General features: G+C 41.9%; 1 protein-coding gene across 9 annotated transcripts in view; it reads right to left on the bottom strand.

The window, feature by feature from the left end:
- Nucleotides 1-311: 311 nt before the first annotated feature.
- HMBOX1 (homeobox containing 1) overlaps nt 312-15,865 on the bottom strand; it is a 185,312-nt gene continuing 169,758 nt past the window's right edge. For 3 of the 9 annotated variants that reach the window (XM_030879145.2, XM_060301313.1, XM_060301314.1), the window contains exons 7-11: nt 9,780-9,862; nt 8,075-8,170; nt 7,106-7,200; nt 6,828-6,899; nt 312-5,169 (exon numbers count right to left, since the gene is read on the bottom strand). In XM_030879145.2, the coding sequence (XP_030735005.1) occupies nt 5,032-5,169; nt 6,828-6,899; nt 7,106-7,200; nt 8,075-8,170; nt 9,780-9,862 (484 nt within the window). In that variant the 3' untranslated portion in view covers nt 312-5,031. The remainder of the gene's footprint in view (nt 5,170-6,827; nt 6,900-7,105; nt 7,201-8,074; nt 8,171-9,779; nt 9,863-15,865) is intronic. The other 6 variants (XR_009564410.1, XM_030879146.2, XM_030879147.2 and 3 more) reach the window with 6 other exon arrangements.

Here is a 15,865-nt window from a genome sequence, read left to right as displayed (position 1 = left end):
CCTTCCAGGATAACCTGGGCATTCACGGTTGCCTCCCGGGGAAAACCTCCCATTCTCTTTATGGTGCGATACCTTTAAACTGGGTAATTTAGGTATTACCAGGTAATGGCAACCAGACAATATGGAGATTAAGAAACAGAAGAGGGTTTCCAGGGCATGCAGCTCAGTTTGCCAAATTCAATATGGCTAACAACTGATCCCCCAATCCTGAGTAAACATCCTTGTTATTTAGAGAGCACACAAAAAGGAATGTCTTACGCAGCTCCTAGCCCTGCCCCGCTGCACCCCCCCCACCCCACCCCTGTGCCCCGCAGAGATACCACCAGCGGGAGCTGGTCAATGTGCCCAACGTTCACTTGGGAAATCTTGACAAACAAACGCGGCTCAGTAAAGCTATAAATGGATTTGGCTGGTCTCAACGCAGCCCCAGTGAATACAGTAGTAAAACATTACTAATAATCACAACAACAAAATGACAAACTCTATCACCACTCTGACGTAAGATTTAAATCACACACAGTGATTAACACAGAAAACCAACGCACGAGTAGAGGGTCAGGACTATTGAATGTAGAGTGCTACTGCACACAAGGTCATCAATAAGAAGAAAAATTATTGCCTAAGAATCTGTTGAGACTCATTGGGGAAAAAAATACTCTGGTGGTTCTCTGAACAACAACAAAAAGAGACAAACAGCAATTTTAAAAGGCAGAGCCACGAGTTAAATGGGAAGACTGCTTCTACCCAAACCCTTCTTAAGACCAAAGAGAGAGAAGGACTTGACGTTCACATTTTAAGGACGGGGGTGGGGTATCATTTATGAAAAAGGGATTATTTCCACTGTTGTGGGCAGAGAGAGTAGCTGGTCAGCGGAATATGTAGCTGGTCAAAAAGCTGGGCTGCAAGACAGGAAGGGGTGTTTGTGTGAAGAGATGGACCACACCCACCTACTCTGCCTGCTGCAGAGGATAAAAAGATTCCAGCAAGGAGTCAGCTCAAGATGAGACCTTGGTTTGGAGCCCAGAGGAAAAGAGAAGAGGAGTTGTTCACAGACAGAGAGGATGTGACTGTAGATTCCTGATGAAATGAAAGTCTGTTTACTTACACTTGGTGCCTGATGGTTGAAATCCAAGAGGGAAGTGTGTAAAGACAGAGGCCAAACAGGGAGAACGAAAGCAACTGTATCACTAGCTCTTCACGAGTTGTCCCTTTTGAGGTAAAGGTGCTGTTCATCAGCAACTACTGCCATGATAAACCTACAGGACGCGGGGGCTGGGTTTGCATCCTCCCATACTGAGGGGCTGCTCCCTCCCTCACGTCCTTTTAGGTGATCACCGCGCCTGAGCTGAAAGGGGTCTTCCTGTTCGAGGATCTCTCTTTCTGTGAAGGACTACGAGACGTGGGGGAGAGCCCACCCACCGAACGACAACATGCGGGAACTCTACAGACTACAGGCGGGAGGAGGCCACCCAAAGTACTGAGACTTGAAGAAAACTGCCTTAAGGGGTGCTCCGGCCTTACAGGCTTTGCTGAAACAAACCACAATGTCTATTTGGTACTGACGGGTCCTGGAAGGTCGCAGATCAGAGTGTACCGTGTAGCCCTCCCTGGCCTTCATCTGCTGTTACGATTCTCAAGAGATGGGCAGAAATGGCATTAGGATGGTCCATCTTTAAAGGGTCCCTTTGTAAGGCTGTGTTTTAAGAAGGCTAGGAAATTTACCCATGTGACCACAGTATAATTCAATGAAAGTGTCTTAAAAGAATAACAGACAAGTTACCTGAACTGCTTGCAAGGTTTCCCCACCTGACACGTTTAGTCTTCCTCACCTGGGAAGGAGCAGCCCCTGAAAGAGTCCTCGGGGGCCTGAAAAAAGTACAGCAGGAAGTGAGAAAAGAGGACAGAAAAACCGAAAAGCACACGATGGGATGCTTTAAGAGCCTGGCTATTTTCCCTTCAGTAAGAGAGCGGTTTAGGGTTTCTATTTTAATACCACCTCTTAAGCCTGAAAAAGCTTAAGAAAAAAATTTACTCCCCAAAGATATTACAAATTAGACAGTGGCAACTCCATATGCCACTGTAAGAACTAAGGTAGCCTGGAGAAGACAGCAGAGTTAAACCTGATGACAAACAAAAAACCAATGGTAGACTTAAATCGAGGCCCCAAAGAACTAAATTTTCACTTCTGGAGAAAAAGCAAAAGTTGTATGTAAGGCAGTAGATGTTAGAGCAGACCGGCAGTCTTCTTTAATCAAAGAACTCCGCGTGCAGGTCTCCTTCCTCCAGTTCCTACTGAACCCAAGGCAATGCTGCCCCGCACTGGCAGACACATTCTTTCACTTTTCCCAGATTTCCAGGTAAGCACCTGGTACTGCCTTCATGGATACTCTCCTTTACTCTTTGAAGCTTTCTTTCCTTCCTTAAAGGTCCTAAATCAATGAAACCTTTTAGCTCTTCTCTGGCAATCACCCTGTTTCTTTAGAAACTGCAGCTGCCTTTACAGTTTGAGTCTGTTTCTTTAAAAGGACCAGCAAGAACAAATGATACTAGCAATCCCATCTTAAAGAAGCTATCAATTATAATAATCTCCTTACAATAAATCATGGATGTGGCTTGTCAGTATATTTTTCTCTCTCCTTTTCTTTCTGATTCAACTGAAAATAAGCAGACAAAATTCCACCAAAATGGAAAGATATGTTGTATTTTTTCTAAATAATATCAAAGGAAAGGAAAGAAAGATAACACAGTCTTCTAATAGAAATAAAAAGTCAAACACACCGAGAAAGAAAATGAGTGGGGGGATCGATCATTCCTGAGAATAACAAATGCTACTCTTGAATTCGTTGGTTCAAGTAATATAGTTAAACAGAAAAGGCTACTCCATTTTACTTCAATTCTTGGAAGCTGGAAAAAAATATATACATTTTCCCCCTGAAATCCAAGGACAAGAGCAGGCCCAGGCCCTGCCTGTAGCTCTATAAAGTCACAGACCCACAGAAGGTGGCACCTTCATGCCTCTCAAAGGCTTCCTCACACTGACATAAGCAGGATGAACAGACAGTGGAGGTGATCTCATCAGCGTGTGCCTTAGATGGAGTGAGACCAGCTAGAAGCTGGCAGATGTTCAAACTCACTGCTGAGGAAAGGAGAAATGAAGGCGGCCAGTCATTCTCTCTCTCAATGGTTTTAAGTCGAAAACATTTGGTGGGGGAGGAAGGGTGAAGAGGTAAGGAAATGGCACCCTCCTTCAATTTTAGAATCACTTTCAGGCAATGGATAAACACATGACGCCCTGCTTAACAGCCAGGCCCATATTCCCCTTTAAACGAGGCTTCGTTGTCTGTAGGAAGGAGAGAGGGAACGAGGCAGGAAATAGAGAGCAGCTGTGCCTCTTTCAGACGCACCCTACGCTGCTACACTGAAGGCTGTTTCCTCTTACCCACAGTGACAGTGTGTCCTTTAATCGGGATGCCAAGAGATCATTTTCATACAAGGCCAGCAGATGTAATTTTCTTGGACGCATGAATAGTTCATCATTTTGCTACTGGACGACAAGGTGATCACAGGGTGACTTTATAACTCAAGTTCACTGTTTGGTATTTTGAGTTCTCAAAATGAAAAAAAGATTTATCAAATATAAATATCTTTAAAAAGTAACAAAAGTGCTACATATGTGATCAAGGAAAAAAATTCCATTAGTTACTGCCGCTTAAAGTAGATTAAACTTTACAAATATTACCACATCCATTATCAATATGGCTTCCAATTATTAAATAAATTGCCTGTAGCAATATAGCTTTTCACACCTCTACAAGGACAGAGTAAAGAGAACACCAAAGCAGTCACATCCTGTTGTATCTCGCAGACCCACCGCATAAGTGGCAAACGTCCCCTGCTTTTTTTCTGCTCCTAGTTAGGAAAGTATTTGCGTTTGTGAGAGTCAGTCAGCATAATCCCGCTATAAAGTCCTCTATCAACCTCTCATGTTGAGGGGGCTTCAGTTAATGGATACAAAGACTGGAAGTTCATTCACTTACTTTTGACCTTAGCTCCATCCTCGAAATGCCTTTTTTTGGTAGCAGGGAAAGGGGACACAGACAGGAGGCAAAGCAGCTTCCGTGACGACCTCCAGCACCTTTCCAGGCCGGCATGTACCTGTGCCACGTACTGTATAGTGGTTCTGAGAACTGGACCTAACATCCATTAGACCTTCAGCTCGTGTTTTTTCCCAGTGCTCTCAAGCTGGGCTTTGTGGGTTTGTTTTTTTTAAATGACTTTTGTTTTTTGTCATTTTTCTGTTTGTTTGTTTTAATCATGGTCCCAAAGGCAGAGGCAGTATTTTATCTACTTAAGTCACACAGCTTGTGAGAGGAAAGGATGTCTGTGTCAGGCATGTTAACATCAACCAAAATCTGAGATCGAGTGTTTCCACTGACATTCTTAGCACAGCACCCAAAGAAGTATAATCTAGCCACAGTGTGACTATTATGAGGCACGGCTTATTGCAGCTGGAAATCAATTCTTCCCACACTGAGGTGGGGGTTCTAGTGTCCCTTTTACTCTGTGGGTACTCCCCAAATGGCGTCTGTCCATCCTGGGCCACACTACCTCAGCTTGCATCCTACCAGTCTTGGGGAAGGAAAAGGGGTACAGACTAGTGTTACAGGAATCTAAAGGTACCCAATACACACAGCCTAATATTTGAGAACTGAGGGCTATCTAAATACCTGGAAGCACTTTCTTGGAATGCTAAGACAGAGCAGCAAGATTTTCTAGCCTCGGGGTCTGGGAGAGGGAAGGTTGATTGGTTGGATGGTTGGTTGGTTGGTTATTATTTACTGGGAATTAATACTGAGAGTATATGCAAAGGCTGAGGGCACCATGCCATCTTCACAGAACAAGACCCTAACGGCTAACTGACATACAAGAAACTGCAAGTTATACTGTAAGAACACATGTTAAGGACCGAGGAAAGTCTGCTAAGGTGCTACGTCTAAACTAAGTTAACTTCTCGTGTCCAATCCTCCCTCATCAGTCGTCATCCAGGGCCTCTGTCTTGATTTCGTTGGCTCCTTGTCGGGCCAATGCCAAGATAGTGTGGTTGACTGCTGCCATTTCCACAGCTAATGAGATGGGGTCTTGGTGGTCACTATGGCTAGTGCTGTCGTCCTAGATGTGCAGAGATAAGAAACAAATGTTATTAGTGCACTGGTAAAATTCTCTAGCTCACAGAAAGGCATGCTGCGGGCAAGGGGAGGCAGAACATTCGTGGGAGAAAACAGAGTTGGGGGCGTCATGACAGAATAGAGGTGAAATGTATTTAAGTAGACACTGAATGGATATAGGTCCAGAGACTTCGGGTTGCCATTTTTATGATTCAACAAATAAAAAGCACTAAAATGTTTTTTTCTTGTTGAGAATTTTTTCCTTCTATCAGAAAGATTGCTGGGGATGATGATCAAACCTGGACCATTCCAAGTTTGCAACAAATACAGCACTAGTTACCGAAGGCCAAACTAGGTGAGCTTAAATTCTGGATTGGTGCTCTTACAAACAGATTATCAGAATTCATAGTATCTCTCTACTCAACTGAGAAGACTAGACAAAACTACACACACCAACACCTTTCGGATAAAAATGCATTTTTGTAAAAAACAAACCAACCCCCCCCACCCAAACCCCAAACTCTCAATTACAATAGGACAAAAGTGTAACTGCTGGAAATGGCTTCCCGAGAAAATGTCACCTGGCACTCTCCCACTGTAAGGGAGCCGGGCAAGGGAAGTGCAGGTGTCTTACTTGGAGGGAGTGTGAAGCTCGCCCTCCGCAACGCCGATGTGTTAAACAATACAGCTGTGGAGGAAACTGGCACTGCAGGATGTTCGTCAGGCGCTGAAGATGGTGTTTCACACAAGGGGTAAGTTTCTCACCTGTCACATCTTCAGGGGAACTCTGCATCGAAAAGCTTTGGAAAAGGGTGAGTCCCTTTGGGCGAAAAATAGCATGGCATGTGTTGCCCTTAGGGCATCTGGGAGAAAAAGTGGAAGTGATCCACCTACATTGGTAGACTAAAAACTAACAGGAATGTTTCCACTTACGACTCACACAACATTCTCTTGAGTGAAACATGGAGCGCTGATTTGGAGTCCTCAGAGGGAAATTCTGTGCTCATTCGCGCAGGCTGGCCTTTAGTTTAAGTAGGGATCAGCATGGAACTGCTGGTGCCCTGGCAGTGGCAGTGTCTATGCTCAAGCCGGTAAACAGGGGCTGCAAAGCGGTCGGCAGAAGGCCACAGTGGACTCTATTAAAAGAGCTGGCCGAGGGGCAAGGTAAAGGTGTACATCAAATAGGAAAGAGCAGATGTTTTCCTGCTGGGGCCTAGGAGAAGAGACCGTACATTCTCTTCATATTCCAAATGGAACGAGTTTAAAATCCTATAAAAAATGTAATGAACTCTGTCAACAGATATGTGGGGGGAAAATTCCCACATTCTTAGTTACTGAATTATTCCATCCAGTGGCTACAATTAAATATATTTTCCCCCTAAGCAGTGGAGAGTAAGTCAGGGTGAGGTGGGCAGACATGCATTTATGAGAGGGTGTGTGTGTCCATGTGCCAGAGACTCTGGAGGAACCCACTATCTCGGCACGAGGGTTCCCACGGCAACGGGGCCGAAGTGGGTGGGCCCTTCTACTGTGTGCTGGTCCGAACGTGTCCAGGCAGGGTCACAGCTGCCCGCAGCCCCTAGTGTCTCTCGGACAGTGAGTGTGTGTGTGGTGGACGGTGGAACTTGCTTGTTTGGATCAGATCCTCCTCTCTTCTTCTACCTTCTCTGCTTCTCTGCCTCCCTCTGAACTTCTTCCCTCCTCCTCCTCCCCATTGCGTACTTGCCAAGTATCCTGTTATATGACAATAAATCCATGTGGGTGAATAACGATTTCTCACAAATTCACTTTCAAATTACACGAAAATCTAACTAGACACAGGAGCCGAGTGGAGGGACATTCGCTTGCCTCCCCTCCCCCACCCCGTACAAAACGCACCCACGGAATTGTCACACCGTCCCACCCACCCTGTATCCGGCAGCCTCCCCTCCGCTGCTCACCTGCTCTGAGTAGTCATTTCCGTCGACGTCATCACTGTTGGAATGGCCTCCGGGACTCTGTACATCTATCCCATGACTCTCCAGGATTGCTGCTTCTTCGAAAAAAGCAAATAGATCCCTAAATTATCTGTTACATCGCCATCATGGTCTAAACACTGAGTTTGTATTGAGGAAATTAGAATGCAATTAAACAAAAACCTAGACTCCTCTCTATGTTTTGTTTCTTTTAAATTGCAGACAGATGGAACTCGGCGGCACAGAGGTCAGGGGAGGAACACGTTTCCCATTCTGGAGCCCCTGCTGCTATGCGTGTACGTTTGAGTGGCTGACTGTTAGGTGCTTCATAAATACTTACCAACTAATTAAACAGCTCTCCTGTCTTGGGGTTCTATAAAGCACTTGAGAATTGTAACGATGAAGGGGAAGGAAGTACGTTTATAAATGAAACACAATTTTAGAAGCTCAAAACCACCCCTCCACCCCAATCTCATCAATTCATGTTTCTTAAATGCTCTCTCTTTAAAAAAAAAAAAAAACTCGCCTTTTACTAGGTTCCTTGTATATTAAGACTCTCTTATTCCAATTTTATTAATCACATGTTTCTTAACATCTAGGTCATATAGCTCAGTAATAACGAAGACGCTAAGGGTATCACACTCCCTCTCTCAAGCCCTTACAAGTATCTTTAATATGCACCCCAGGAGTAACTGATCAGAGACATTCTAGATTCTAGCATATTGAGAACAATGAGTTTCAGAAATAATGCCATTCTTATTACAATACAAATAGTGTAATTAATATTAACTTCGCATTATTAAAACTACAATGAAGAAAAACGTAAGGGCAAGTCTCATTAGGCTTAAGGGGTAGGATCATTTAGACCTGCAGCTCTAAATGGAAGTCACTCTTAAAATAAACGCAACGTCCATAACTGCCTCAAAAGAGACAGCAGCCTCCCTGATACATTACCGATATTGGCTCTCCTCTTGATCTCCTTCCGTCTGTTAGCAAACCAATTATACACTTTCAGGGAGGTAACTCGTTCCAGATCTGATAGTTTTTTGCCTGTGAATGCATGCAATAAAATTCAGATAATCTATATCTGAGACTAGTTTTAAGGGTTACTACTTTTCTTTTTAAAAATGTTCTTTTGATTGCATTTCTTGCCAGAATAACAGATAAAGAAGTAATATTTTTTAGCATGAGCTAGTACTATGTACAGACTCAATTACTGAATGAATAAACATATAAATAAACATACAAATAGCAACTAATAACACAAAATGCTTGAATTCAGAAAACCACACAATATTAGGGAATTCCAATATTACTACATTAAAGAATTCGGTCCACTAGGGGTTCAAAGTTCACATGATTGTATATGAAGGCTTCATTTGATCAGCATCATTCTAGATGAATATGTTATTCTTTATCAAGTTTCCAGATAGCTGAAGTTTATTTACATCTTTAAGGCCTTATATTACCTAGTTTCCTGCTGTCTTAAGACAGAGAATGCTATCCATGTTTTCTTGAAGATTAAGATCACTATGACCAGCCGTAATTGTAACTATGCTGGAACACATAGCACAATTCAAACTGCATTTTAAATGTATTCTCTTCTTTGCTGTCAAATGTGACGTTTTATGGATAGCACCATGTTTACCAACATGGCAACCACCTTGTACCTTTCCCTCCTCCCTTATTCAGCTTTTAATCCACACTGGGTGGAGAAACCAGAAAACAGGTTAGGCCCTTGATGGTAAGGGGGTGAAGTATTTTCCACGAAGAGTTTGAGTTCCAGCACAGCTTTAGGGCTGGGACTTTTTGGCTTGTGTAAAATAAGGGTACAGGTATCACTGTAGCTGAGCTTGTATGTTCTAGATTATTAAAAGTCTGGCTTCTAACTAAGGGGGGGGATAAATTAGTATTTAATTATTATAAAACAGTGATACTTTTGTGTTGTTGATATATATAGCCTTTAAGCCAATCTAAGTAACTGGCCAAATGGAGATCAACTGGATCATCTTAACTGAGAATGGTTTCTGGTTAAAAAAAAAAACCCTGTAAAACATGAAAGAGCACTTTAGCACTTGGAAGGAAAGATGTATGAGTGCTTCAGGGGTTCTGTGGACTTGCACAGGAACAACAGGACTTCAGAATGGAATTACCCTACATTTTTTCCCGCCTAAGAAGTCATCCCGATGTAGGAAGGAGGAAGAAGCCAACTCCAAAAAATTCTTTCTTCAAGCAGAAAGACAGACTTATAGAATTTTCAACAGTTGTAAAAACACCAAAAAAACCCACACACCCTATCTTAATAATTTCATTAACTAATCTTGCTTAAGTATACCAAACTTTAAAACTATTTTGAAATTGGCATATTTATGCTGTATTTTTGGGAAAAGAAATCTACACAGTCTTCACAAAAAATAATTTCGAGGTTGCGTATCTCAAGCAAGGACACTCGCTGGGAATTCCCACATGAAGTTTGATTTGGAGTAGCGTGATCACCCCCTAAGAAGCACTGTTTGAACAGGACAGGGGAGTGGCCATCCACAGGAGGATGGCAGGAATGGAGCCAAGAGCACCCCGTTGGGAGAGGAAGAGACTTAGGTCCCAAATGATGACCTGAGCCGAGAGCTCCAGCAGAGCCAAGCAGCACTTGCTACCTTACCTGGCTTCTGTATAACTGCGTTGCAAGCATTTGCAATTTCTTCTCTTTTTGCTTCATCTGGGTATTGATTCTCATTGAAGTAACTGCAGAGGCAACCAATTAAGACACAAAGTTTGTACTTTTAAAAACTGTGCTCTCCTTAAAACACCAGCCCACTGAAAAAGATGTTCTTCTTTAGGATGTAACATTAGAGTGTTTGGTCCAGCCTGTCCAATGGAATTTTCTGTGAGGATGGAAACGGTCTGTTCTGTACTGTCCAATAGGGTGGCCGCTACTCACATGTGGCTGCTGAGCTCGTGAAATGAAGCTGATGTGGTTGAGGAAGGGAATTTTTAATTTGATTTAATTTTAGTAAATTTAAATGTAAGTAGCTACATGTGACTAGTGGCTTCTATATTGGATAGTACAGGTCTGGCCACTGCTAGGCTTCATTAAAAGAGGTCCTTGACAAAAAAAGTTACTTGTGATATGGGTGACTGGTTGAAATCACAGAGTTCTGTTACTAAGGCACTGGTAACAACAGAACTCTCTTTGCGTGTCACGTTTGTAGTAGCAAAAGTTGGAAATTACCCAACTGTCCCATCAGTAGGAGAATGACAGAACAAATTATGGGACATCTACATTTATACATAGCTATTTAAAAATTACTAGAAAAACTATCCATTGGCCTGGAGAGATGTTTATGACACAGTCCTAAGTGCGAAAAACAATCTGTAGAATAATGTGCATGTAAAAGTACTGTTAAGAAATTTGAAAAATTCCTGTCTATGTGTACTTAAATTTGCATGGATAAAAGCTGGAAGGGTACACATCAAGCTGGATTACCTCCTTGTGGGAGAAGGGGATTCGTAGGAGGAAATTTAAACATTTCTAAATTTATTTTTGCCTTTTCCCCAATGTTAGAAAAGCATATATTGCTTCTATACAATAGTACTTAAAAGAAATTAGGCTTACTGAACCCATCCCTAGCATTATCAGATCTGTGAGACTATATGTGGGAACAGAATGCTTATTAGTACTGCCTCTTCTGTCATCTATGAGTTTAAAAAAAAAAAAAGTGGACTTCCTTGGTGGTGCAGTGGTTAAGAATCTGCCTGCCAGTGCAGGGGACACGGGTTCGAGCCCTGGTCCAGGAAGTTCCCACGTGCCGCAGAGCAACTAAGCCTGCGATGCACAATTACTGAATCCCACGCGCCTAGAGCCCGTGCTCCGCAACGAGAAGCCACCGTAATAAGAAGCCCACACACCACAACAAAGAGTAGCCCCTGCTCGCCGCAACTAGAGAAAGCCCACGTGCAGCAACGAAGACCCAATGCAGCCAAAAATAAAATATAAATAAATAAATATATAAAAGATAAAAAAGAAAAAGGGAATTTCTGTGCTTTGAACCTGGAAACTTAAGATCAGGAAATGATTCCTTGTTAAATTCTAGTACCTCTCATCTCCTCAGGGGCTTCCCTTCCCCCAGAAAGCAGCTTTCCCATTCCTTCACCCTCTGTCTGCACTGGTGAAAATGCCATTCTACTGGGAATAAACACTGGAGGCCCCTAACCCTTCCTGTGAATCCCCAAACCCGCCTTCTGCAATGCCACTCCCTTCCCCTGAAGCCCTCTCCATGAGACCATCCTTCACCGTAGTCCTGACACAGCAGCTGCCATCACCAAACAGCCTTTCCTTTTCTAAAATACAAGTGATAGAACGATATCATCCAGTCTTGTCAACTACCACCCTCCACAAATGGTCTCCTGCTTAAGTCCAAGCTTTAAGCATCTCTTCCCACGTGACATTCTGCTATCATTTTTAGGGCTTCCGTGTTCATACTGAGAGTTCTTCCAATCTCTGCTCCACTTCCACATTCCTACTGACCTTTATCTTTACTCCACTTCTGCTATTTACTTGGGCAAAGACACTATGGATTAGTTTCCATTAACCAGCATCACGGGCATCACCTGGCAGCTTGTTAGAAAGGCAGAATCCCAGACCCCACTTCAGACTAAATCAGAATCCGAATGTTAACAAGATCTCCAGGTGATTCGAATGCACATTAATGTTTAAGAAGCACTGGATTAGCTCATGCATTTAAAATTCAACAACAAAGACAACAAAAGCAGATATTAAGTACCTAATGTTATGTGCAACCACTGTGGGTAAAGAAGAGAATTAGTTTCTGACTTCAAGGAGTTTATAATCTACTGAAGACACATATAAATCAATACACTTGTGATAAAATTCCATAGGATGTCTGAACAGAGCAGAGTTCACACAGATGAAGGTGTGCTCAGTGTTGCTGAATGACCTGGCAGAGGAAGTGCCGTCTGAGTTAGGTCTTGAAGATGAACAGGAGTTTGCAAGGCAGAGGAGAGAAGGAAGAACATTTCATGCGAGGGAAAGAGCATGAGCAAAGGCAAAAGGTAGATAAAAGCCTTGAGGATTCTGGGCATAGAGAAGAGTTCAGTGTGGTTAGAATATGGGGAAGCAATGAGGAGACACTAGTCTGGAAGAGTAGGATGGGGCCAGCCTGTGATGAGCCCTGCCTGTTCTATGAGTAGTAGAGACTTCACCCTGAAATAGAGGTTTTCAGGCCACACAGAGATATACTCCCATCTGTGTTTGAGAACGATAACATATCTTCAATACTCAACCCTATGATCTGAAATTCCCCAATCAACCTTCCACTCACCTACTCCACCTCTCCAAAATAATTTTTTCTTCACCTTCTTTATAATCTCGAATCCTTTAAAACCCTACTGCAACTTTAAAAATCTGTTCATCTATTACTCTTCTTCTGGCCTTACCTCTCATTTCTCAGCCTGAACTCCATGGCAAGCCGAATCAACTGTATCGCTTAGGAGAAATTCTGATTATTCAGCTTTTCTGTCCTTCCACCATACCTATCCAGCCAATTTCCCACCCTGCAGAAAGCACCTTCCTCTTGTTTTCTTCCATCCTTCTCGCAGGGTACCAAGTGTTTCTGGACAAAGTCATAAAATAGGGCCAATTGGTTTCTTTATAAATCTGTGCTTTTCAACCTTAACTGGGCCCCTCATTTCTGTTGGGAATGCTTTTTGTCCTTCTAGCCAACTGTCTTTAATACTCCATCTTTAGTGCCCCACTTACCCGAAACCTTTCCACTCTGAAGTCCCAAGCCCTCAAACCCACTACCGTCATTCTTTTCGCAGATGCCCTTGCCTCCTCTTTTACCAAGATGGAGGTTATTAAATATGGGTTTGCTTAATGTTTTTAGCTTCTCAAGTTCTACATGTCTCTGAGTCACTGCACATTCTTCTCTTCATCTCATGGCAGAGGAAGATGCATTCTCCTCTTCAAGGTCTACTTCTCCACTTGTGCCTTTGATCTCATCACCCCCACCCTCTTTCATTTTCTCAACTCTCTCCTTTCTTTCTTGCATACCCCTTCTTTTCCCTGTGCACATGCAATTTACTCTATTTCACTGATTTTATGATGCACATTTCCTCATTATTATAATCTCTAAAATCAGGTACATCTTATAATTGGTGGTGTCTGAAAATTAACTGGCAGTGTCCTCCCTCCACCCACGCCCACCCCAGTACATAAACTAAAGGTGTGTCATACAGTCAAAGCCTTCTTAGGTTTGATGGAATATGGTAGCTGCTAAGACCTAGAGCTCCTGTTTCAGCTACAGCTCAATGGCTACTACTACACCTCATTGTGGTAACTCCTCTTCCAAATTACTGCAAAGCCTGTGACCGACACTCTACTCCCTCTAATGTCTGATTAATATTCCTAATGTACATCTCTAGTCATGCCACTTTTCTGTTCAAAAGTTTTTCAAGATTTATTATAGAGGTGTTTAGAGTTCTCCCCCAAACTACCTTTGCATCTTTATCTGCTGCTACTCTCATACAGGCATGCTACAGTCTAGGAAAATGGAATAGCCTTGTCAACCCCCTGCATCTCTGTGCCTTTCTCCTACCAGTATATCTGTTTTTTGCCTCCCTGCCCCCAAACCATCTTGTCTGTCTCTCACAGCATTGCTCAAATATCACCTCAAAGGTAAATAATTTCCTTACCCCATGAATCCCACAGCATTTCATCTGTTCCTCTCTTACACCTTTTTCATCTTGTATTACAGTTATCACTGTACACCTCTCTGACTACACTGAAAGCCACCTGAGGCCAGGGTGCCAAGTCTGACTCATCCCCACATGCACTCCTCATTGATGATATGCGCTCCTCAGTAACAATGGAAAAGTCCCCACCAGCCCAGTGTAGGGGCCTCCAAAAGAAATGGATGTCACTGTAAATGAACTGTTGACCATCAAGGGTATAGAGTTACTGCAACAGGGTCTTGAAGGGTACATACTAAACTGTTACAAGTGATGATTATCTCCTGGGAGCAAGAATGCTGGGGGCGGTGGGTAGAAGAAAGGGAAATATTGGTGGTAATTAAGATCGGTTTTCACATTCTGCTTTGTATACTTCTCTGTTGAATTTCTGAAATGAACATATGCTATTTTCATAAATTTCTTTTTAATAAAAGAACTTTGGGAAAACATTCAGACAATTAAGGACTAGTTTACTGATTAATATAACTCCATAAACAATTTATGTTTGGAAAGTATATCTGGATCGGCTAGAAAATATTAGGTTTGTGATTGCCATTCTAGTGACTAACAGAATAAAACCGTAGTATTTCTAGAAGTTAAATAAGAATTGGCAGTGATTCGTGGCATATATGATTAATGAGTTTAAAAGTTTTTTAAAATCTTATTTAATTTGTATTTTTAGGATTTAACTATATAAAATAAAGTCAGAATAAAAATAAATTGGTAACATCTTCCAAATTAAAGACTCAAGAATATAATTCACTAACTATAGTTCTAAATCTCTAAGCCTGGCAATTAATACTTTCTTTTCTGTTAAAGACCTATTATTTTTATAATTAAGAAATGTAGGGCTATTGAATATTTCAATTTTCATTAAAATGTGCTACCACAGCTGGAGGTGTGTACACTGGGCTGTGAGCACCACTTTTCATCTTTTTGCAATGTTTCAATGTTTAAAAAATATTAATTAAATATCGATAGTATAATCTAAACTGATAAAATGATATATTTTAAGATACTTCATGGTAAATATTTAAGTTTAAAATGTAATAGTTAAAATTTTTTTGCAAAAAAATTACAAAGCTCTTAAAGCTTTCTTCTTGGTCATGGTGGGAGGGGTGGCAGACAGACACACTGCACTGATGTAAAGTGGAAGAGTTTTTACGAAAGACAAAGGTAGGCCAGGAAATAAAATATGCAACAAATAAGTATTACGTAAGTATGAGTATGTACTTGAGTAGATGTAAGTTCAAAACATGGCCCTGACCTTAACAATATACAGTTCAGTTGCAGACGTCAGGTTTAAAAAAGTTAAACACTAGGAGTTAAAGAAACGGTCAAAACAGTAAAACTGTGACAAACCAGAATACATCTAGCTGCTAATTAACTATATAAATGATACGGTAAATAAATTCAGGTTAGAGAGATATCTCTATGGACTGTGCTGACCTGGCAAAGCTCACTGATTTGGACAGGCTTCTGCGGGATGCAGAGGCCCCAGGCATTGGACAGGAAAGGGCAAAGTTATCAGTAAAGACAAAAATATAAAGGTAGAAAAACCTAAGATGTGCCTGGAAGACAGAAGGCAACTAGTAATGCAATCTGATTAGACTATAAGGATTATATGTAGGGTGTGCCTGAAATAGTGCTGTTATCCTGGATTATTAACAAACCCCCCTCTCATTCCCCTAAAGTATCCCACTTAGACAATAAATTACATGGTCACCCCAGGACCACATCACATTATTGACTTATCTGAATTTAATGTTAACTAAAATCCCTATGTCTTTTTCACATGTGCTCTGTGTTCTGGATATTGTCAAAACAAAGGAAGCTGAATCAAAGAAAATAATAACTACGGTTTCTATCTAGTTACTTACAAGAGGAGCTATCTAAGCCCAAGGAATCTGCTTGGCATGTAACAGACATTCAGTAAGTAAGTGTCTGATCAAAAGATGGGTGAATAAATGATACATGAAAGAATGAATGAATGGAAGT

This window comes from Globicephala melas, chromosome 6 (genome assembly GCF_963455315.2).
Source record: "Globicephala melas chromosome 6, mGloMel1.2, whole genome shotgun sequence".
NCBI lineage: Eukaryota > Metazoa > Chordata > Mammalia > Artiodactyla > Delphinidae > Globicephala > Globicephala melas.
Note: the sequence above shows the minus strand (reverse complement) of the source record. Positions and strands in the feature narration are given on the sequence as shown.